At 39.1% G+C, this 18,790-nt stretch overlaps 2 protein-coding genes across 6 annotated transcripts; both read left to right on the top strand.

Annotated features, from left to right (window-relative positions):
- The first annotated feature begins 4,189 nt into the window (after positions 1 to 4,189).
- On the top strand, positions 4,190 to 18,586 carry Pbp49 (proximal sequence element A Pbp49). 5 transcript variants are annotated; one of them, XM_022835107.2, is made up of 8 exons: positions 4,190 to 4,848; positions 14,516 to 14,767; positions 15,103 to 15,275; positions 15,474 to 15,737; positions 16,122 to 16,217; positions 16,419 to 16,541; positions 17,103 to 17,268; positions 18,279 to 18,586. In XM_022835107.2, exons 2-8 carry the CDS (start codon positions 14,582 to 14,584, stop codon positions 18,462 to 18,464), a joined length of 1,194 nt encoding a protein of 397 aa, XP_022690842.1. In that variant the 5' UTR covers positions 4,190 to 4,848; positions 14,516 to 14,581; the 3' UTR covers positions 18,465 to 18,586. The 5 variants fall into 5 exon arrangements, with proteins under 5 accessions (XP_022690842.1, XP_022690843.1, XP_022690845.1 ...); XM_022835106.2 differs by lacking the exon at positions 4,190 to 4,848 and adding an exon at positions 9,999 to 10,085; XM_022835108.2 differs by lacking the exons at positions 4,190 to 4,848; positions 18,279 to 18,586 and adding an exon at positions 9,998 to 10,085 and having other exon boundaries at positions 17,103 to 18,272.
- On the top strand, positions 11,160 to 12,023 carry Scox (Synthesis of cytochrome c oxidase). Its single transcript, XM_022835084.1, has one exon. It carries the CDS (start codon positions 11,160 to 11,162, stop codon positions 12,021 to 12,023), a length of 864 nt encoding a protein of 287 aa, XP_022690819.1.
- Positions 18,587 to 18,790: the final 204 nt, after the last annotated feature.

Below are 18,790 nucleotides of genomic sequence, written 5' to 3'. Positions count from 1 at the left end.
TAAGTCAGGTGCTGCCAATGCCCTACTTTTGTTCAGCAGTTAGACTCTAGCTAACCGAATAAATGTTGCAGCGTGGCAATTCTGCCAATCAAAGCTACCCTTGAAGACGAGAATCATAATGGAAATAGCAAAGGTACTCTTTGTTGTTACTGGCGGCGGTAGCGGCGTTCGTCAACAATTCCAAATGATCACTTCGTTCACCTTTTAGTCGAACCAATAACTCGTAGTCATGACAAATCTTTTGCTGATTCGTTCCATACAAATTATTGGAGTATGCAACATTGCAAGTAACAGGTAGGCTACGCAATAGCGAAATATTGGCATATCGATAGAAACCGTGTGTATTAAACAGCCTTAGATCTAAACACTTTGGGTTTGTTTGATAGGTTGTTTAGGCGTCGCTAATGACATCTTTGTAATCAACAAGAAAGATATTTGTTGGAAAAAGTTCAAGAAACTTTTTTCCTTCATTTAGAACTTTTTTATTTTAGTGTTCTAAAAGGTTATAATTGTCAGATGTAAACATGCGCAGTAAAGTGACCCCCAATGTGTTTTCTGGGATAGAAAATTTGCTACAACGTAAAGCATCTAACTCTCGAATTCCCAGTGTGTTTTTTCAGGTTTGTTGGAAATTGTCTGCGGAAGGTTCGTAATCCTGCACCCTGGTACTTTCAATGTCTTGAATCTCTCTGGTAGGAAAACCCTTGATAGTTCTCCGAAGGTCTTTGAATGGATACAGATTTTTCTTATCTTTACCGATAGGTACGATAAAAAAAGATCATGAAAATCGGATCCATTTTACTATTCCTATGCATCATAAAGTTGTCCAAATTGAAAAACCCTGGTACTATCCTTATACTAATCAGCAATACGTACTGTCTCGCATCCAATCCTGTTGAAAGACAACATTTCCCCCTTCGCGTAGTGAGCATTTGGAAGCTTCTTACGAGCCTTGGAAGTTGTCATAGCGATAGTCGAACCCTACAAACACTAGTACAAACATTATGTGTACCATCATCGAGTAATGGAAAATAATAATTCACATGGCTCATTAACAACCTACAATAGCCATGACAACGAGTTACTAGCGAGAAGGGCCTACTAACTCCAAAGAATCCAAAACTCTTCTCAAACTGATATTCGGCCATCATAGGGTTTCGTAGAAGCTTGGTACAAAGCATAATAGTTGTTTCGTAAGACTGAAATTTTATTCTGCTAAAGGACTGACTATTGATAAACTCTAGCGTGCAATTGGGTTAACTGATTTACAAGCTCATTCAGAAAAGCGACTCTCGCCTCAATTGCGTACAACGAAACAATGACGCACGGCAACAAAAAACGAAAAATATAAAGAAAGCAATGTGATCTTTCTCCTCTGGGATTCGTGCACACGGTAAATGTGTGCTCTATTAAAGGCACGCCACACGTTGGCTTGTGGCTTCACCTCGAAGCCACGCTGTCTGCGAAGGAGAACGCATGAAAAAGCGGGCATCATGCTTAGGCACAATGGCGGCTTGTGGCCAGTAGTTGTGGTCGATCCCGCCGTAACTTTCAAAATGTTTTTGTTTTTCTATACAATCACGCTTATCAAATACGTAGATATCGCTGTTTTCTATTTGCGTAATGTGAATATTGTTAGAGGTCCCGAGTGGACGGATGTATAATACATAGACTTTACTGTACCAAACAAAGCTGTGCTAATAGTGTTCATAAACATTTGCTTTTTTTCAAAATTAACTTGAAAGTTTTTGCGAAACCTTCGGAAAGATTTCATTTGAAATGAGCAAAATCAAAGTGAAACATATTAAATCTCTAGTTCTACTGTAAAGTAGACTCCGTAATATGCAACATCTTTTACGCAGATGATAGTGGTCGAATGCCAGATCCGTTATCAAAGTCGATAACGGTACGAGTAGTGAGCTTCGAATCTGCAAAATTTGAGCGACGCTCAGAAATACTCTTTGTATTGGCTGCCCGACCTTCTGGGGACATGCTTCAAAGGCCTGCAAACGATTCGTTCAAAGGACCATAGGAAGTTCACGTCTATCGCTAACGTATTAATAGACATGTATTCAACATCATTATATTCGAGAAGACAGATGAAGCCATAGCAGTCGCCTCTACAAATGGTCATCAGTAACAATAACAGCAACACTAGGTAGCAGAACATAAAGGAAGCTTTACTATCCATTATTGGTCTTTACAGCTGTTGCCATTTCTACCGTTGTAAAACAGTACGATTTTCGAACTGCAGTCACTTTCTGATGTATTGCATATTTGGTATGGCGTTGGTTCGGGTGGTGTTCACTGAAGATCGTATCGATGACAGGCGACCGCAGCACTGAGGACAATGTTCACACCTCCGAACACGATCAGTTTAGCATCTAACGTCACGTATGACGCGACGGCTACAAAGTCGTGTACCTACCATCGCATTACCGCTCACCGTAGAAAGTAATACGACCGCAATACGTAGTTTACGTTTTACACGAAATGTCCCTAGAAAAATTGTTGCTCCGAAAAAATATGACCGCAAACGGTTGCTCGGAATCTCACTATGATCAATTAGAATTCGCATTCATCGAACGGACTGTTACAAATAAGTATTCTATAAATGTTAACGTGCGACGCATATAACTTATTATTGTGCGTTAAAATTCGATGTTTATGTACCCCATTACCTATATAATGTTTATGTTTGCTGAGATACCAGAAAACTTAACAATTAATTGTCTATAGTGACTTCTGTCTGCCGGGAAACGAGTCAAATTGCCCCTATCTGTCAGCTAGCTTCACTTAATACGTGTTTCTTGCATAAAAATCAGGTAAAACGCATTTCGAGTCGTGGTAATTAAGCACTTATTTCTGTCGGAGCAAATCTATGCTAGTTAGATTTATCCACCGATATTAAGTTTATAAGACACCGTATTAGCATCAAGGATAAACCGATCGGACCCGCTACTAATTTTTGGATCTAGAAGAGGCTCATATGGCTCCGTTATGCGCGACGCTCCGACACCGAGTCGGATTGACTATCCTAGAATAAGAACAGCACAGAGGATCGTGTAGAAAAACGATCTTAGTGGTCCAAGTTAACTTTGCCTACCAATTTCACCCTACATCCGCCGTATTTTCCGGGTGTGACCATTAATAAATCACTTTCTGTGTGAAAACATCCATGAAAATAAGATCATCAGCTGATGTTCAAGGTAACTGTGTATGCCGAGCTAAAACGTATAACAGGTTTAAAAAAAGTTCTTGCGGACCCCAGAAGCGGAAACGGATTACTTTACTCGTATAGAATATGCATTTAATGACGATTTGTTCTTTAAGTCATAGCCATGACATTCTCAACGTGACTGTTTGTAAGAGAAGAAAATGCAAACATATACCAGTCTGAAATGCCTTACATAGATTCATCTTCGCCGTTACAGAATTGTAGAGCAGGCGACTGAGATGGTGTGGAATCTGATACCCCATACCTCAGGACAAGACTACTATAATCAGATTAATATAATTGGCGACGTATTAGCCCAAAACGCCTTTAGTCCTACAAATAAAAAAGCCTGACGAAATTATGTAGAGGTATCATTTTCCATAATTTTGCCAATTTTATTCAGTGCTGCGCATACATGCTTAGACTTGTCATCGACAACCGTCATCACCGACAACAGAGGGCGAATTAGTCCAAAGACATAATTATTAATGATTCTATATCGTTAGACTTATTTATTATCGTTACTACCATTATATTTAAGCCTTTTAGTTGAAGTCAACTTCAGTTTCAACTAACTTGAGTGCTAATCTACACTTAAAACCCTACGGTCTTGAACGTAAAGTCTAGGACTACAAGCTACAGATGCAATAAGTATTTACATTAAGCCCCCACAGTCCATCCAAGACAGTTATATGCTGCATGAAAGATCATTCGCTCTCTGTGTAGCAATTTCCATGATAAACTGCATACATTACATATAATCGTTCAATTCGAACTCCGCTTTGCACAGCTCATAGTATAATTTCGCTCACTCTTAACCGCAAAATAACCGCAAAGTGAACCCAGATCGATTCATTCGAAAACAATAGGAAGTGGCAGATCTCTAAATAAACCGAAAATCTTCTGCATAACGCCGTGGTCCTCTTTTCAGCCACGATCCCCGTCGCCGCCGCCGCCGCCGCCGCCGCCGCCACCGCCGCCATTTCCTACAATCATGTCGAACAAAAGCGGTACGCATCGATTTCTGTCAGTTGCGACTTGTTGCGATGCTTATACAAGATAATGCATTCACCCAAGTATATATGTAGCCTCTCCAAGGGTCGTCGGCTGCGTCAGCGCGAAATGTCTAACTGCTTTGCCGTGATACCGCCATCTTGTTTCCATGCGTTGCTTTAACGTATGACGTTTCTCCTAGGGCAATCTCTTCTATTGGCGGCTTTTCTCCGCCGATACGAAAAAGTCGAAGCCTGCAGCTCGAAAGTCAAAGCTGTGGCAGTCAGAGCACTCGAATCTACCTATGATATCGTAGCTTTACGAGTGCATATGGGAGCGTAAATATGTGCGCGAAACAGGCAGACGCAGAAACAAAAGTCGAAAAATGACGACCAACGAATCAGATCGCTTGCTGTGCACAGAACCACTGCGGACGTATAGCAATTGCTATGAGTGCAAAAGTCAATCCCCCTAGTCGCGTGCGCCAAGATCGATAACAGCCGCGGCAACAGCAGCGCCACATTGAGCAACCGCTGCACTAGCGACAAGCACCGACTCTATAACAACAACAACAACAACAACAAGTATCGATCGATTACGGGAAATGCACATGCTCGGATACACGGACCACATAGAAGGTACGCGCGCCTCTATGCTAAATTCTCTTTACTTTGTTTGACGACGCTATTTTTTGTTGTTGTTTCACCGCTATATTATTATTATTGTGGATAGGCGGAGTGTACTGTCTCCTCCCTGAAGCCGTCAGCTTTTACCACTATCAAGATCAGCGTTCTTTGCGGTTTTGATGACAGAGTGTTTTTTGTTTGATTGGATCGGTCTCAGCCGGCGTAAATTAAATGAAGGGAACGATACGAATCTTTACCCTGATCACAGCAACGACAGCAGTGACCCCAGGCACATAAAACTGGCTAAACGTCCAATAAAACATAATATAGCCTAGTTGGCAAACAACAATTTTAAGAAGAATGGATCGGTAATTTTTTACTGATGTCTGGTGCGTATCACGCAAAAGCTAGATTGATTCAGTAGCTAGAGTACAAAATGGATCACAAATAGCTGTGATAACAACAACAACAACAATAATGATAATATTAGGGCTGTTTGAAAAAAAAAATAAATACGTAACACTGTGGTGACTGATATCGCAACATCCAGTAGATTTTTTAAAAATCTTTTGTTCTAATTATTTATAGTAGTAGCAGCAGCTTGATAAAGTTCTGAAGTGGGAATATGGATCTACGTACTTTATGTATATACCGATCTGTATCGTTTCCGTGTCCTTTACATCGTTCCAAAAAGCACAGGGCGTTTAAGATCAAAAGATTGATTAGAACACTAGAAGACTACATAGCACTAGATAGCACAATGTCCCAAATAACTTCTGTCTATTAAGACAGCATATGGGAAAGTGGAACACAAAATTGCGTTAGGTACGACCGTTTCTATATAATCGTGGATCAGGCGGATTCGATAAAACGAAGGGGATTGCATTCAGTAAAATTCGCATGATGAAGCTGAGTTTTTTTTATTCTCTGGTCGATGCACCGACAAACATAAGAAAGAAAGGAACGTGGTTACAGTATTGGCTGTATTAAGGTTCCTTAAAACTCCCTGATACAATAATTGCCAACGATTACTGACAAACATCATTTCTAAGGACCTCATTGAAAAATATATTGAAATTTTCTGAAAAAGAGAGGTATATTTATGGTAAATACTTTAGAAAAGTTTTGCGATAGGTCTGATAGGATTGAGTCCTTAAGTCCGGCCTTTTCTTAATATAAGAAAGAACAAATGTTTGTTTGAAAAAATACATTCTCTTTCAAAAACTGTTTCACTGCTAATTATATGGATAAAAAAACATTATAAACGGCTGTTGAACTCATCGTCGTAAAGGTCATCGAACTGACTTAGCAATCTATGGAAAATAGCGCAGAGTAGTTTCCCTAAGATTTAGCTTTAGATGAATGTTTTTAGCTAATGCAAAATCGTTTGGACAACTAATTTTTTTCTTTAATATTATGGTAAGACCACGAAGAGGTAAGATATATAGAACATTCCCTCGATCTTGTCTTCGTAAAGGCGAATCTGTGAACGAGTTTATGGCCGTACTGAAATACACCTCAAAATCTTGACCACCTTGGACAGACGACGTAAGGCTGCGCGAGTGTAATTCAAAACAACCTACCATAATGATCACCTGTTATAATTCAATCGCCGGCGAACTCGTTACCAGGGATCGGTCATTGCGCCTTTAACAATACAGGTGTCACTATCTCTTGCATCAACTTCTGAATCTTTTCAGTGTAACTGGCCGATGACTTGCCGCCTGCTATCCAGAAATAGTTTCCTATAATCGACTCACAAAATGATGAATGTAGCTTGCTTGGGCGGTCAGAAATTTACCCAAAAATTCGATCAGAAGCTCCCGTAAGAGGATCATATTTTTATCTAGACCCAGGTATGACTAAGTCTACGAGCCACTGTAAACAGCACCCTGTAGCAATTTTTCAAATACGAATAGTTATCAAGCACCTCGCTGCATGATGATCTTCAAGCCGTTCAACACTCACTACCCTTAATTCACCTGCTTATTGCAAGCTTTTTCGATGTATTTAGTATGTATCTTCTAGAATGACACTTGTTTATTGCAGTGCGCTAGCAACGTCTCTCTTGTGTTCATTAATTTGGTTCAGGATCGCTCCGAAGACAACGCGTTCACTTTGAGTAATCCTACTATTTGCGTCCTGCATATGTGCTGATCGCTCCGCAGAAGGTGCTTATTTGGGGACCATATCGTCTTTCATTTTCATACATCGTAATTTCGAAAAAAATCGATACACATTGTAGTGTTCGTCCAAGTGTGACTTATTGGCACGACGTTGGTCTTACATAGAACTGCCGATGAAAATGTCCCACATTAATACCTTACATTCATAGGCGCCGCAATACTCAGCCACCCGACCCACGTATATCCCATCAGATGATTTGGCGCTCTCCCAGCCCCATTCTCTGTCATGTGATAATAGCCAACTTAGAGCTTGTTTTAACGAGATTTTTCGATTATACCCAACATGCTCACGCAGGCCCTAATATGTTACGGCGCCTGTTCTACTTGCTTCAGACCCTTCTTGGCTGCTGGGACTACACAATAAGAAATACCTATTCAGACCTACTTCAGACCTCTCTACAACCCATTACCTTTCCAATTGCCGGGTCTGGAATACACCAAAATACACGTGTTTCTCCCCGAAGTTTCAGACATCGGCTAACGTCCCACAAAGCAACAACCTGTCTCTTAATGTTTACATGCCCATTACCGACAGAAATTTTTCACTGCTTGCATATACCGGAACGTGTCCATTGCTCAAGCCCGGATCCGTACAACGAGTTCTGTGTTCGCTTTGATTCGAAACCAAAGCTTGCTGTGTATGCGCCCAGAAACATTTTATTAAACTAGAGTACTTGCACTGCATCTTTTTAGATATATACTGGTACGTCCAATACTTGCGCGCAAGATTTGAAAGGAACAGGAAGTCCGTCGGCGACACTGCAGTAAGATTTACAATACAGTAAATCACAAAGCCGTACTATCATGATTTTTTCTAGGAACGTTCCAAAACAAAATGCCAGCTTGGAGCTCTCTAATAATTAAATTGGCGTCTACCGCGTAAATGAGTATAGGTCCTCCATTCCATTTTCTTACGCTGGCCCCAACCGATTCTAAGTGGTGTGGGGCTGAGTGTAGCAGAAACACACAGGCAAACCCTAGCAGATGCTTCTGAAACAAGCCTCGCGAAGAGTCGCGTCAGTGGCGACGTGTCTGTTTTTTAAATGTCAAACGCTCCCCTACGGAGTTGTCTCCTTCGTCCATTTTCGTACGAACTTGTCGCTGAAACTTCAGCTACGACTTTTCCCTTCCTGCCACCAATAGCATTAACGGCACTAGTACCATATATTGCCCCCTGATGGCGTACTGGATAACGTGCTCGCGTACTAGACTTTGCTAACACGTGGTAGCCTCTGTTTAAATGCGGCGTAGACACTTTCTTTCTAACTGGTAGCCCGCTATCTAATGAAATGCCTAACGGTAGTATCAGACGTTAAACCGAAACACTCGTTAACTTCAGTGCGGTAACTTACTCGCGGCTATGAAACTTTTTTTTAACATTTTTTAGTACAAAAGTGGTAAAGCGCGCGCACTACGCTTCGTAGCCACGCCATCGCTATATATATCCCTAGGGCCTTTTCCCTTTTCCCCTTAATGTAGATACAGCCGTAGTGGATTATCACAATGATCGCGGGTGGGTCGAAGTCGAGAGCCCGACGCACCCCAATTACAGTAGAAATTCGGCATATTCACGCAGCACCTCGTTTTTTATATAGCGATGGCGACGGAAATGCTCACAACCTAATTGTACGTGACCGCGTAACAATAAATGCACGTAGTAGAAAAATAAATACTATCAAATACTTAACGAAAACACAAACAGTAAACATGTTTTTTGTTTGTTAACTCAAACACGTGCTGGAGCAATGGGAACCAAGGCTGGAGTACGGTACCTGAAATGTATAGATTTTTTCAGGTCTACCATACGCCATTATTATCTACTAACTGATTACAAAATTTTGTGGGCATTTTGAATTCGCTACTGATATCGTTAGTACAGATTGCACAAATACACTAAACATATCAAGCAGCTTCTTTGTTTAAAACCTACTTTATTGAAAATGATAGACATTGATTAGAAGGTATACAACAGAACGCATTGTTTGCATTTTACATAGCTAATTTCGGAATACGACGTAAATAAACTGCCCATATGGTTGAATAATGTCTATAATTTTAACTCTCTGACTTATGGAAAGTCACAAAAGCTTAATAACTCTTTAGTTTATTTAGAAATTCGATTCGAAATATGAAGAGAATGATACATTACGTAATACTACTATAGAAATACCACAAACAATAGCGTTAAAGGAAGTAAGCTAATAGTATGTGGTAAAAGAATATAGAAATTGATATGTGGTCAATGAAGCCATAACACCAGGAAATGGTAACTTGCAGAAGCTAACCGATATGCGCATTAAACCGGTTCCAACATTAAATTAACTGTTCATGTTAATGTAGGGGATGCTAATTGGAAAGCACTACGGATATCTGGGCGTTTATATTACTAAGAGTACGTGTTTTCTTTAGAATTTTAGATTAGAAAATTAAAAAATTTACTAGAAAGACCAGCCAATATGAGGAACCTTTAACTGCAAGCTACGTGCTGTGCTGACCTGCACACTTTCAAACTATGCGTAAGGCCGTGCTACGTGTGACAATTAATTATTATTAATTATAATTGACTCAGATAACTTTGCTTGAACACTCGAAGTTGTCTCACTATATCAGCGGGTTCTTCCTCTTTTGAATTCAACCAACTACCACGCTTGTGATTACTCAAATAACACACACACCACGGAAACATTTAAACTTGATATTTCACTAGAATTTAGGACGCATCGCCTAGCTAATCTCTTATCACGTTAAAGGTACAGCACTTTTGTTCTCAAATTTACTTACAAGCCAAATAAAAGCTATTCGAAATTTCATGTACGTACGTTTCAAATTGATTATATCGTAATTTAAATATGTGACTTGGTTTTAAAACAATTCTCGCTAATTTAATTGTTTGCCTTTAAATATCATCTCATACGTCTGCCATGTCTGTGTCGAACTTGGCGCCACACTAATCTCAAATAAACTTTCCTGCGCTAAAGGCCATCCCGTGCGCGATCATTCAAATATTTTGATTTGGTCAGTGCATGTGCTGCTTGATCGGCATCAGCAGCTAGTTTCGCACGGGTATGTATTAGATTATTTTTTCGACTTAGTTTGCATGAAAACGAAACAAAGCAGGCCGTATAGGGCTTGCAAGGGTATCTGCACAACTAAATATAGAGTCCAACATGATAAATACTGCGCCCGTGCGATATGTTTCATCTTATATGTACAGTTTTGAAAAGAACATAGTCGTCCTCGAAACAAATTACTATTAAGCGGTGACTCCTTCAGTAACAAACTCTGTCGGGGAACTTAAAACTTCACAACCACGAAAGTTCACTCTAAAGCCGACGCAATGTCGGACCTGCGTGCTTCATTTTGTTGGAACACTACGTCTTTATCCTGGGTATTCAAAACAACTCCTATAGTGAATACTTCAGGTGGTGCCCTAAACAGTAATGATTGGATTTTTCCTTGAACGAGCTATCCGATCTTCACATTATCTACTTATCAGTGTGATCATTATAAATATTGTACGATAGGAACGGAAAAGCCAACACTTGTTGGGAAATTTGGATTAATAGATCACATCTAGTGAAGTATGAGTGCCGACTTTGTTTTATGTCAAAGGTTTATGCATATTATAAACGAATTAGCCATAGAAGCAACCGATTATGTTTAATACATGATCATTTGAATTAAACACTGAATATCTAATTAAGTTTACCGTCTTTCGTTCTGGATGCACATAAAGTATTGAAAAATCAACCTTCTTTGGACAGCATTTAACGATATAATTCGGGTATATACAGAAGAATTTATTTCTAAGCCTTTGGTCGCGTATAATTACTTTTCCGCCAATCATAGAATATCTAATATGGAAGAACGTCATTGTTTGCTGACGGTGAAAACGTGTGAAAATGCTGGAACTACAAAAAAAAAAACAGTTCTGCCTCGAACTGATTTTCCACCTAAAAGTTAATCATGTAAACAGGTACTGGCTATAGCGTTTTTTTCGCTTTTCATCAGACTTCTAAAAAAATATTCTTTGGTAATTGTTTTACTGTCCATAAACGCTTGGCTATTCTCAAGGCATACGCTTTTATATTGACCGTTTTCTTACATCTTGACGCGTATGTATGCACTTTGCAGACAATGGCGTTCTTCCGTCGAATTCTCGCTCGCCCACTGGCAGCCGTGCCACGAATCACCACACAACAACGGCAACAACAACAACAAAATCTATCCGATGGACTGAGTCGATCAGGGTGGCGGTCCACATTTGATACAGTTTTCATTGTGTCACGACCATGCACAACAGAATCAACCAAACTTCCCCCACAACCTAAGAAGCGCGAATCGCCAGTAACCTGGAGGACCGTGGGCATCGGCTTGGGTCTAGGTGGCGCGCTTTTGACATTTATGCTATACGTTAAAAACGAGAAAAAGCAAAATATCGAAAAAGAGCGCAAACGTGTATTGGGCAAGGCTAAGATAGGCGGTGTTTTTGAACTCGTCGACTACAATGGGCTGCCACGCAAATCTGCAGACTTTCACGGCAAGTGGGTTCTGCTCTATTTTGGTTTCACCCATTGCCCAGATATCTGTCCCGATGAACTCGAGAAGATGGCAAAAATTGTCGACATCATTGAGAAGGAATACCCGCATATTGAGTTACAGCCGTTGTTTATTACCGTTGACCCAGAGCGAGATACAAAGGAAGCGATTAAATCTTATTTAGCAGAATTCTCGCCAAAAATTCTCGGTTTGACTGGTACGGTTGAGCAGTTAGCACGTGCAACGAAGGCATTTCGGGTGTACTTCAGCGTCGGCCCTCGAGATCAAGAAGATGATTATATCGTTGATCATACGGTTATCATGTATTTAATTGGACCAGAGGGAGATTTCATTGACTACTATGGACAAAATCGAACAGCAAAACAAATTGTTGACGCTATCGTCATGCAGAAGCTGAAGTTCGATAACCAAAAAAAGGGTGGCATATTTGGAATTTTCTAGGAATCAATGCTTATGTGCGAAAACTGGCGCATCTGAAGGTAAAGCGAGAGATAAGAGGTTTCGTTCGAATTTAGGAACACGCCTGTATTCCGCCGGTTTGTCGGTCTCTGAGGATCAAAACTACTTGAGCGGAGGAGCTGATCATATTACGAGGATAACAAAGACAAGTAAAAAATGGCTCACAGATGAGCTGATGGTTCAACGGCCAATTTATGTTATGGCAAGTGAGCTATTAAATGTTGCTGTAATCCTGCCAATACTCTGTGCATTTAACAGAAAGGTTAGCTCGCGCGTATAGATTATGCGCTTGGCGGGTTACGCTTGTATTGTCGTATCTGTTGACCATGTGGAGTTTTGCTCTCACAGACCGATCCATCGACCTTCAGATCAACCAGTGCGCAATAGAATAGAGCATGCATTTGTGTATCCATTTTACTTTGAAAAAAACTTCAGGGGCGCCGGCGAAGAAAAGGCGCCAGCCGAGTGCTAACGAGCCCTCATTAAAATATAAGAGTGTGTGGTCGAAATCCGTTCGGTACCGCACACAGGTGCGTTGCTAATAGTAGTTGCTGTAAATTACATAGTTTATTAATAAATAGATAATAAAACAAATTTTAGGTATGTATACGCATATATATATACGAGTATATGGTTATCTTACATGCATTAGTGCATAGGTGGTATAAGAAGTCTTACACGCCTTCTTTCGTTCCTTTTAACCATAAACACATTTAAGCTGATCTGCAACAAATGTCATCAAAAGCCTAGAAGGCGTTTATTTGATTTTCAAGGGATTGTCAGAAGGACAAATTGCTTGTGGCTGACTTACAAAGAAATATGTGATGTATCACTCATGTTTGAAAGTAAAAAAAAATCCTAGTCCAAAGGTATCACTATGTAAGTGTTCTATGTTGAAATAAAAAGGGGTATACTGTATGATCAATATTGTCTTATTTAGAGTAAGCATATTTTCGTCCTAGTTAACGATGTCAACAATGTGTAAGAGATATTTTGCAAACACTTAAGGAGTACACTTATAGGTTGAGCCATAAAATGATAACCGATAATAATAACACAAAGACAATATTTAATCAGCAATCTGACAATTCTGATGCTGATGAAACCCATAAGTTTGTCTTCACATCGTGAGCTCTAAAAAAACAATGATATAAACCTATTCGAAGACATAACTTTCGAGATTATTTCAGGCTGCAGTATCATTTCGTCAGATCATATAAAAGCAGCGTTAAAATGCCTTTGATTGAATTATGAGAAATATTATTTTGATGCTCCTAAAATAGATCAGACGATGTTGCCTTTGAGGGGCCTGAACAAATATCCAAACAATGTCTAAAAAAGAACATTTTGCGCTTTACGCCCGAAACTGCGTTAGCGTCGCGCGGCTGACCTATAGCAAGAAACAAGCGTATCTTTTCCGGAGTTGGAACTCGATATTCACGTGGTTCTAGGTTTAGTAGGCGTTAGCGGGGGTTAGGATAGTTTTGATTTTGAATACCTTCATTTGAAAATAAGGCGAATAAAAACCTTTACACACACCTTCTAATAAATCATTTTCCATTCGAATAGAATGTCTTGTAGTTGTAGTTGTAGTTCAAATACGGTAGCTAACGAAGGTTTGAAAGGAACCGCAAATACGGTGGATGAAGTCGCTCTCAGGAGATGATCAATAGCGTATAAAATTACCTAGTTATAATTGTAGCTAGGGCATATAGAATCATATGGCTTGTTATTTTTGTACACATTTGCGCTGATAATTACAGCAGAAATCTCCCTAGTATATATGAAAATATCAATTTCATAACTGAAAAAGATAGTGTGAAAATGATGTAATAAAATAATAATAACGTATAGTGGGAAAATATGAAAAGTGTAATATGAATTTTCCCTCGAATAGTTTATAGTTGATGACAATTGTTACTGTTTTTGTGACCTAGACGCCAACTTCCATGTCGGTCACCGCTGTCGACTCAATGATAACAGTGCCATAAATAAGGAACGTTCGATTTAAAATGAAACATGAATGAGACAGCTTTCTCTGCTTTAAAACGTGTTCTTAAAATTAGGTTTGATAAGACTAGACATCGGCTGATCGACCGGTACGCACCTTACGATGCATCAAAAGGATTTTTCTTTTATCAAGCTAGTAAATAGAGAGTCAACAAGATTACGCTGACCCGGTGTGACCGACTAGTTCATATAGTGAATTATAAACTCCTATCGTCGCTAAACAATCCCTTGTTAATGCTGCTCAATAAATTGAGTTTATTTGTTTGTTGTGACCGAGTTGGAATAATAGAATACAGATTTGCTCCTGTTTTGTTCGTTTAAAGGTGTTAGTTTGCGTGCAGATTATTGCCCATCTTCCAGTTCTGAACGCGTTCTTTGATGGAAAAATTTTCACTTTGTGTTTGATTCTAGCATTTCTTAAATTGATTTGTACATAACTTACTAGCTCATTTCGTGGTCTGTAGTTTATTTTAGCCAAGAAAAGGACTAGTTATCTGCGTGTTTAGCGCGTCTGCAAACGAGAAAAGGCAATGGCCTTTGACAGCGACTCTCCAAATGAAAATAGAAACAAGGCTCCAAAGACCCTAGATGACCTTCACGGCATTGCTCAGGGCCCGGGTTGTTCCGAGCTGATTAAAGTCTCCGAGTTTATCGACAGCTTCTCAGCAAATCACTTAGCTACGGGTGCCGCGTTTGTGTATCTGCGAGAGACAACGGTAAGAACAGTTATGTTGATAAGCAGTACGTATTGTACGCAACTTGCCAAAGTGATTATTTTAGTGGTGGTAAGGCAGGAAACGTGCTAGCATTTTACATGCATTACAAACCAACATCAAGCAGAGAGTATGAAGTTAGTATCACTTCAGCATTTACAATTTATTTACTTTTCTGTCGCTGTAGGTCTAGTCTGGTTTACTATTAATATACTAGAACGCTTTGAATCTATAAATTATTCTCTTCTTGTTGTTATGTGATTTTCGTGATCTATGTACGTATGATTCGAATAAATACTATACATTATAACAGGTCTGACGCATGTGTGCATCTCTAGGAAGTGAACAAAGCTTTGACTATTCACCGGATGATGTCAGTTGACGACGAAACTTTTCGATCTCTAAGCGTCGCTATGGAGCATTCGCAACTAATGTGTGGGTGCGAAGAAGTTGACTGTACAGTTATTCCAGACAATGATGATGGCTGGATTTCGCTTCGAATACGCAAAAGGTTAGTCCACAGGTCATGTAATAACTAAGAGGATAAAGACCCCTTTGTTAAATATAAGGATCTTATTGGATGTACTGTTTGCATTATAGATTGTTTATATGACATTATAAACATTACTATGAACAATGCTTAGTCGAAGGCCATGATTAACATGCATATCTTTCTGTGTGGGGTAATTTCGCCCATCGCTGATTATAGTGATCTTCAACGAAGTCGTCCTTGGCATGCCTCCTCGTCGTGCATGTTGCGTTTAGGTTCGCTCAAGACTGACTTGCGGCTTCCAGCGTTTCCAGAGCCTCCAGGTCCACGAATAGTTGAAGGAGGACCCCGTGTAAGATGGCTCGAAGCTACTTTAACGGTTAGTTTATTCCGAACACCTCCTACTGGTACCCCGGCTTTTGTCGACCTAATTGGTCAATTCGCAGTCTTGGGATCGACCGAACTCCAGAGTCTTGTAAACAGGTAAGCTTTGCCAATCGTAAACATATTACTTCATAAACTAACTAAAGTTACTAAAGCTAGACTAAAGTAACTAAAGCTAGACTACTAGATTTTAATAAAGCTTTTTGTAATTTTCTTTGCATCTAACAATCAATACGAACATAGACATTGGCTCAAACAATGAGAAAACGGTTCGCATGGATTGCAAATCTCAATGTAATAACCCACGATGTGCACGCTACGTATTGTTAACGGAGTTTACGTCACAGGTTTCTGATTTTTATAGCCCAAGACTTGTCCAAGCTTCTATACGGATCGCGTCATAGTGAAACCCGCACGTGTTTCTGTTAAAATCGTCATCTAAGCAAATGCTGAGGTGCTAATTTGTGTTGATCTGCTTTCTAGATTTAAATGCACGTCAGGCCATGCACGTCCTGGGGACTTTGCAGATCACCCAGAAGCGCTAAATATGGTCAAGCCTCTCTTAGATCGCATCAAAGGGTAAATAAAACAATCATTACATATTATGTTTTGGATAGATTTGCAAATAGAAAGCAATCACGCATACCTATATTTGATAGAATGGTGAACAGTTTCAGAACAAGTACTGAATATGGTGTTTTGAATTAAAAACGCCTACTACAAAAGTTGAAACGATTTCTAATAAAGAATAGGTTACCTTCTATCTAATCATGATTCCAGTTACTTCATATTCATTGAGGATACGTTCTACTGTTCTAATTGGGATTATCCCAATGTTATTGCCAAATGGATATCCGATAATAAACTGGGGGACTTTGAAGTTCGAGATATTGTTGGTGTCAAGTAAGTAATGGCAAATATACAAAAAATATTTTTATATGTAATGCGGCCCCATGGCTCATTATTTATTATAAACGTACATGCAGTCATACGAGTTACTGGTCACAATTAAATGGACATTAGTAATTATAAGATACTGTCTGAATCAATTCCATCATCTTAGACTATATTAGATGTTACTAGAACCTGTAGTCTTTGTGTCCTAACTTATGTGTCCTAACTAACGCGAGCATAACTTCAAAGCATGGCCAGAAAATTTTTTATGTATTTTCGTCCGATTTACGCATAGCTTTTGATATGTTATGAGCATGTTTATCGCAGATCTTTAGCCGATACTATTTGTTATCGGTTGGGGATTTGCAGGAGGCAAATAACGAGTATGACGCAAGTAGCTGCATCTAGTTAATAGAAGTTGGACGTGAGCGCACATTTTAGCGATTCAGTTAAAAATTTATTGTTCGTGTTTTGTTCTCTTCCTCGCTATGGTTTGGGGCTTGTCCAACATGGGAGTATGAAAAATGGAACACTACATCGAATTTTGGGTCAGTAATATTCGTATTACAGGTTTCGAGATCTCAGCATCCGATTAGGGCGTCCTTACGTTTATATGCATAACGGAGACTGTCAACATCATGTCGTGTTCAACGATATTCGTCTTCTGAACGAACAACGCGATGATTCTGACATCAACAATTACCCCATGCTCTTGGGACAAAGGGTGCACCAACAGGTATAATATTTTAGGTTTTTTGATTATCATTCTTTATAATACTTTTCAACGAAAAGTATTATCACACTTTTACTACTTATTTTTAATCGACACCATAGCTAATAATTAATTATTGTTAAACAACACGAGAGGTGTTGTGACAAATTAGAATTTTCTCTAAAAAAAAAAATTCGGCACAAATACGAGTACAGTACTCATGCAATGGGCAATGATGCCTATGGCATGATAGGGACCAAAATCGTTAGTACATTGATTTTCACACTGTCCGGACATCGTTGCAGGAAGAATTAATCAGGAGTTATTTAAAAAGGCAAACGATTTGAAAGAATAATTGAAGTATAATTGGCGGTCGGACTTTAGACCTGATTATAGTAATCCTGACACCTCAATAAAAGCTTCTTGCAAATTCAAGAAAACGAGATTTTGAGGCATCAAATCGTGTAGACAAGTTGGGATATGGTGTTAATTCGAAGGGTATAATATCGAATTAACTAAACCATATCCCGATGGATAGAAGGCGTTTAGGTTTTTACTATCATAGTAATATTTCTTATCCTTTAATGTTATGTATGTTAAATTTATAAAATTTAACATTATTATAGGGTTACATTTAGTCTGCTCATAATATACAAAAAGTATAGCTAGAAATAACATGTTAAATTCACGTAATCTGAAAATTGTCACTATGACGTTTTGTGTTACAGTGATTTTGACTCTGAGGACAGTTTTCAGAGTTAGACTCATGAACGGTATACTTTTAACTATATACAGATTATGAAACTGGTCTAAATCTTCTATTAAATCTAAATGCTTATATCGAAGACGATGATAGCTGTTGCGCTTTTATCATCAGGGATTTGCAACTACCAAGAGTATCTGATGGTTTGGAAACTTTGCGCTGAAGCATCCCTTGAATTTATATGTTCTTCGTGATCATATGGCGACATGAAGTGTTCGATTCTCTTTCGATATGAGTTTCCCTTCTATAATAGGATGTTTTCTTCTCACAGGTGAACGTTACGTGTCAGATGTGCGGCAAAGGTCCAGCGGATTGGGTGATCACCGACCATCCGAAAATGCGACTGGATCCCACCCATATATGTAGTTCCTGTAATCGCATCATCAATTATGACGCCAATGGAAAGAAAAACTATGACTTCAAGCTTTTCTCATTTACTGATTGGAGTCAGTTATGAGTAATGGATGAAAACCGCTATCACATTCAACTGACAAAATATCATTGTAACTAGCATCCACACCTCCAGCTGGAATGATAAATGTAAAAATCGGGTTGGTTAATAAAAATATGACAAATCCACAGAGGTTAATTAATACGGATACAGGGCCTTGGATATAATGGATTGTTTATTACATTATGCATTATAGATTAAGTGATTAAGGCTTTCCATTGCAATTATTAATAGCATTTTCGTCAAGAGGGCTCAGAGTTTTTGGTTTCATATATAAGACACCTCATTCTCCTCGTATTTTTCAAATATTTTGTTTTTGTACTCGAGTTTGA

This window comes from Varroa jacobsoni, unplaced genomic scaffold, assembly GCF_002532875.2.
Source record: "Varroa jacobsoni isolate VJ856 unplaced genomic scaffold, vjacob_1.0 scaffold_565, whole genome shotgun sequence".
NCBI classification, from domain to species: Eukaryota; Metazoa; Arthropoda; class Arachnida; order Mesostigmata; family Varroidae; genus Varroa; species Varroa jacobsoni.
This window is presented reverse-complemented; position numbering and strand designations above follow the sequence as displayed.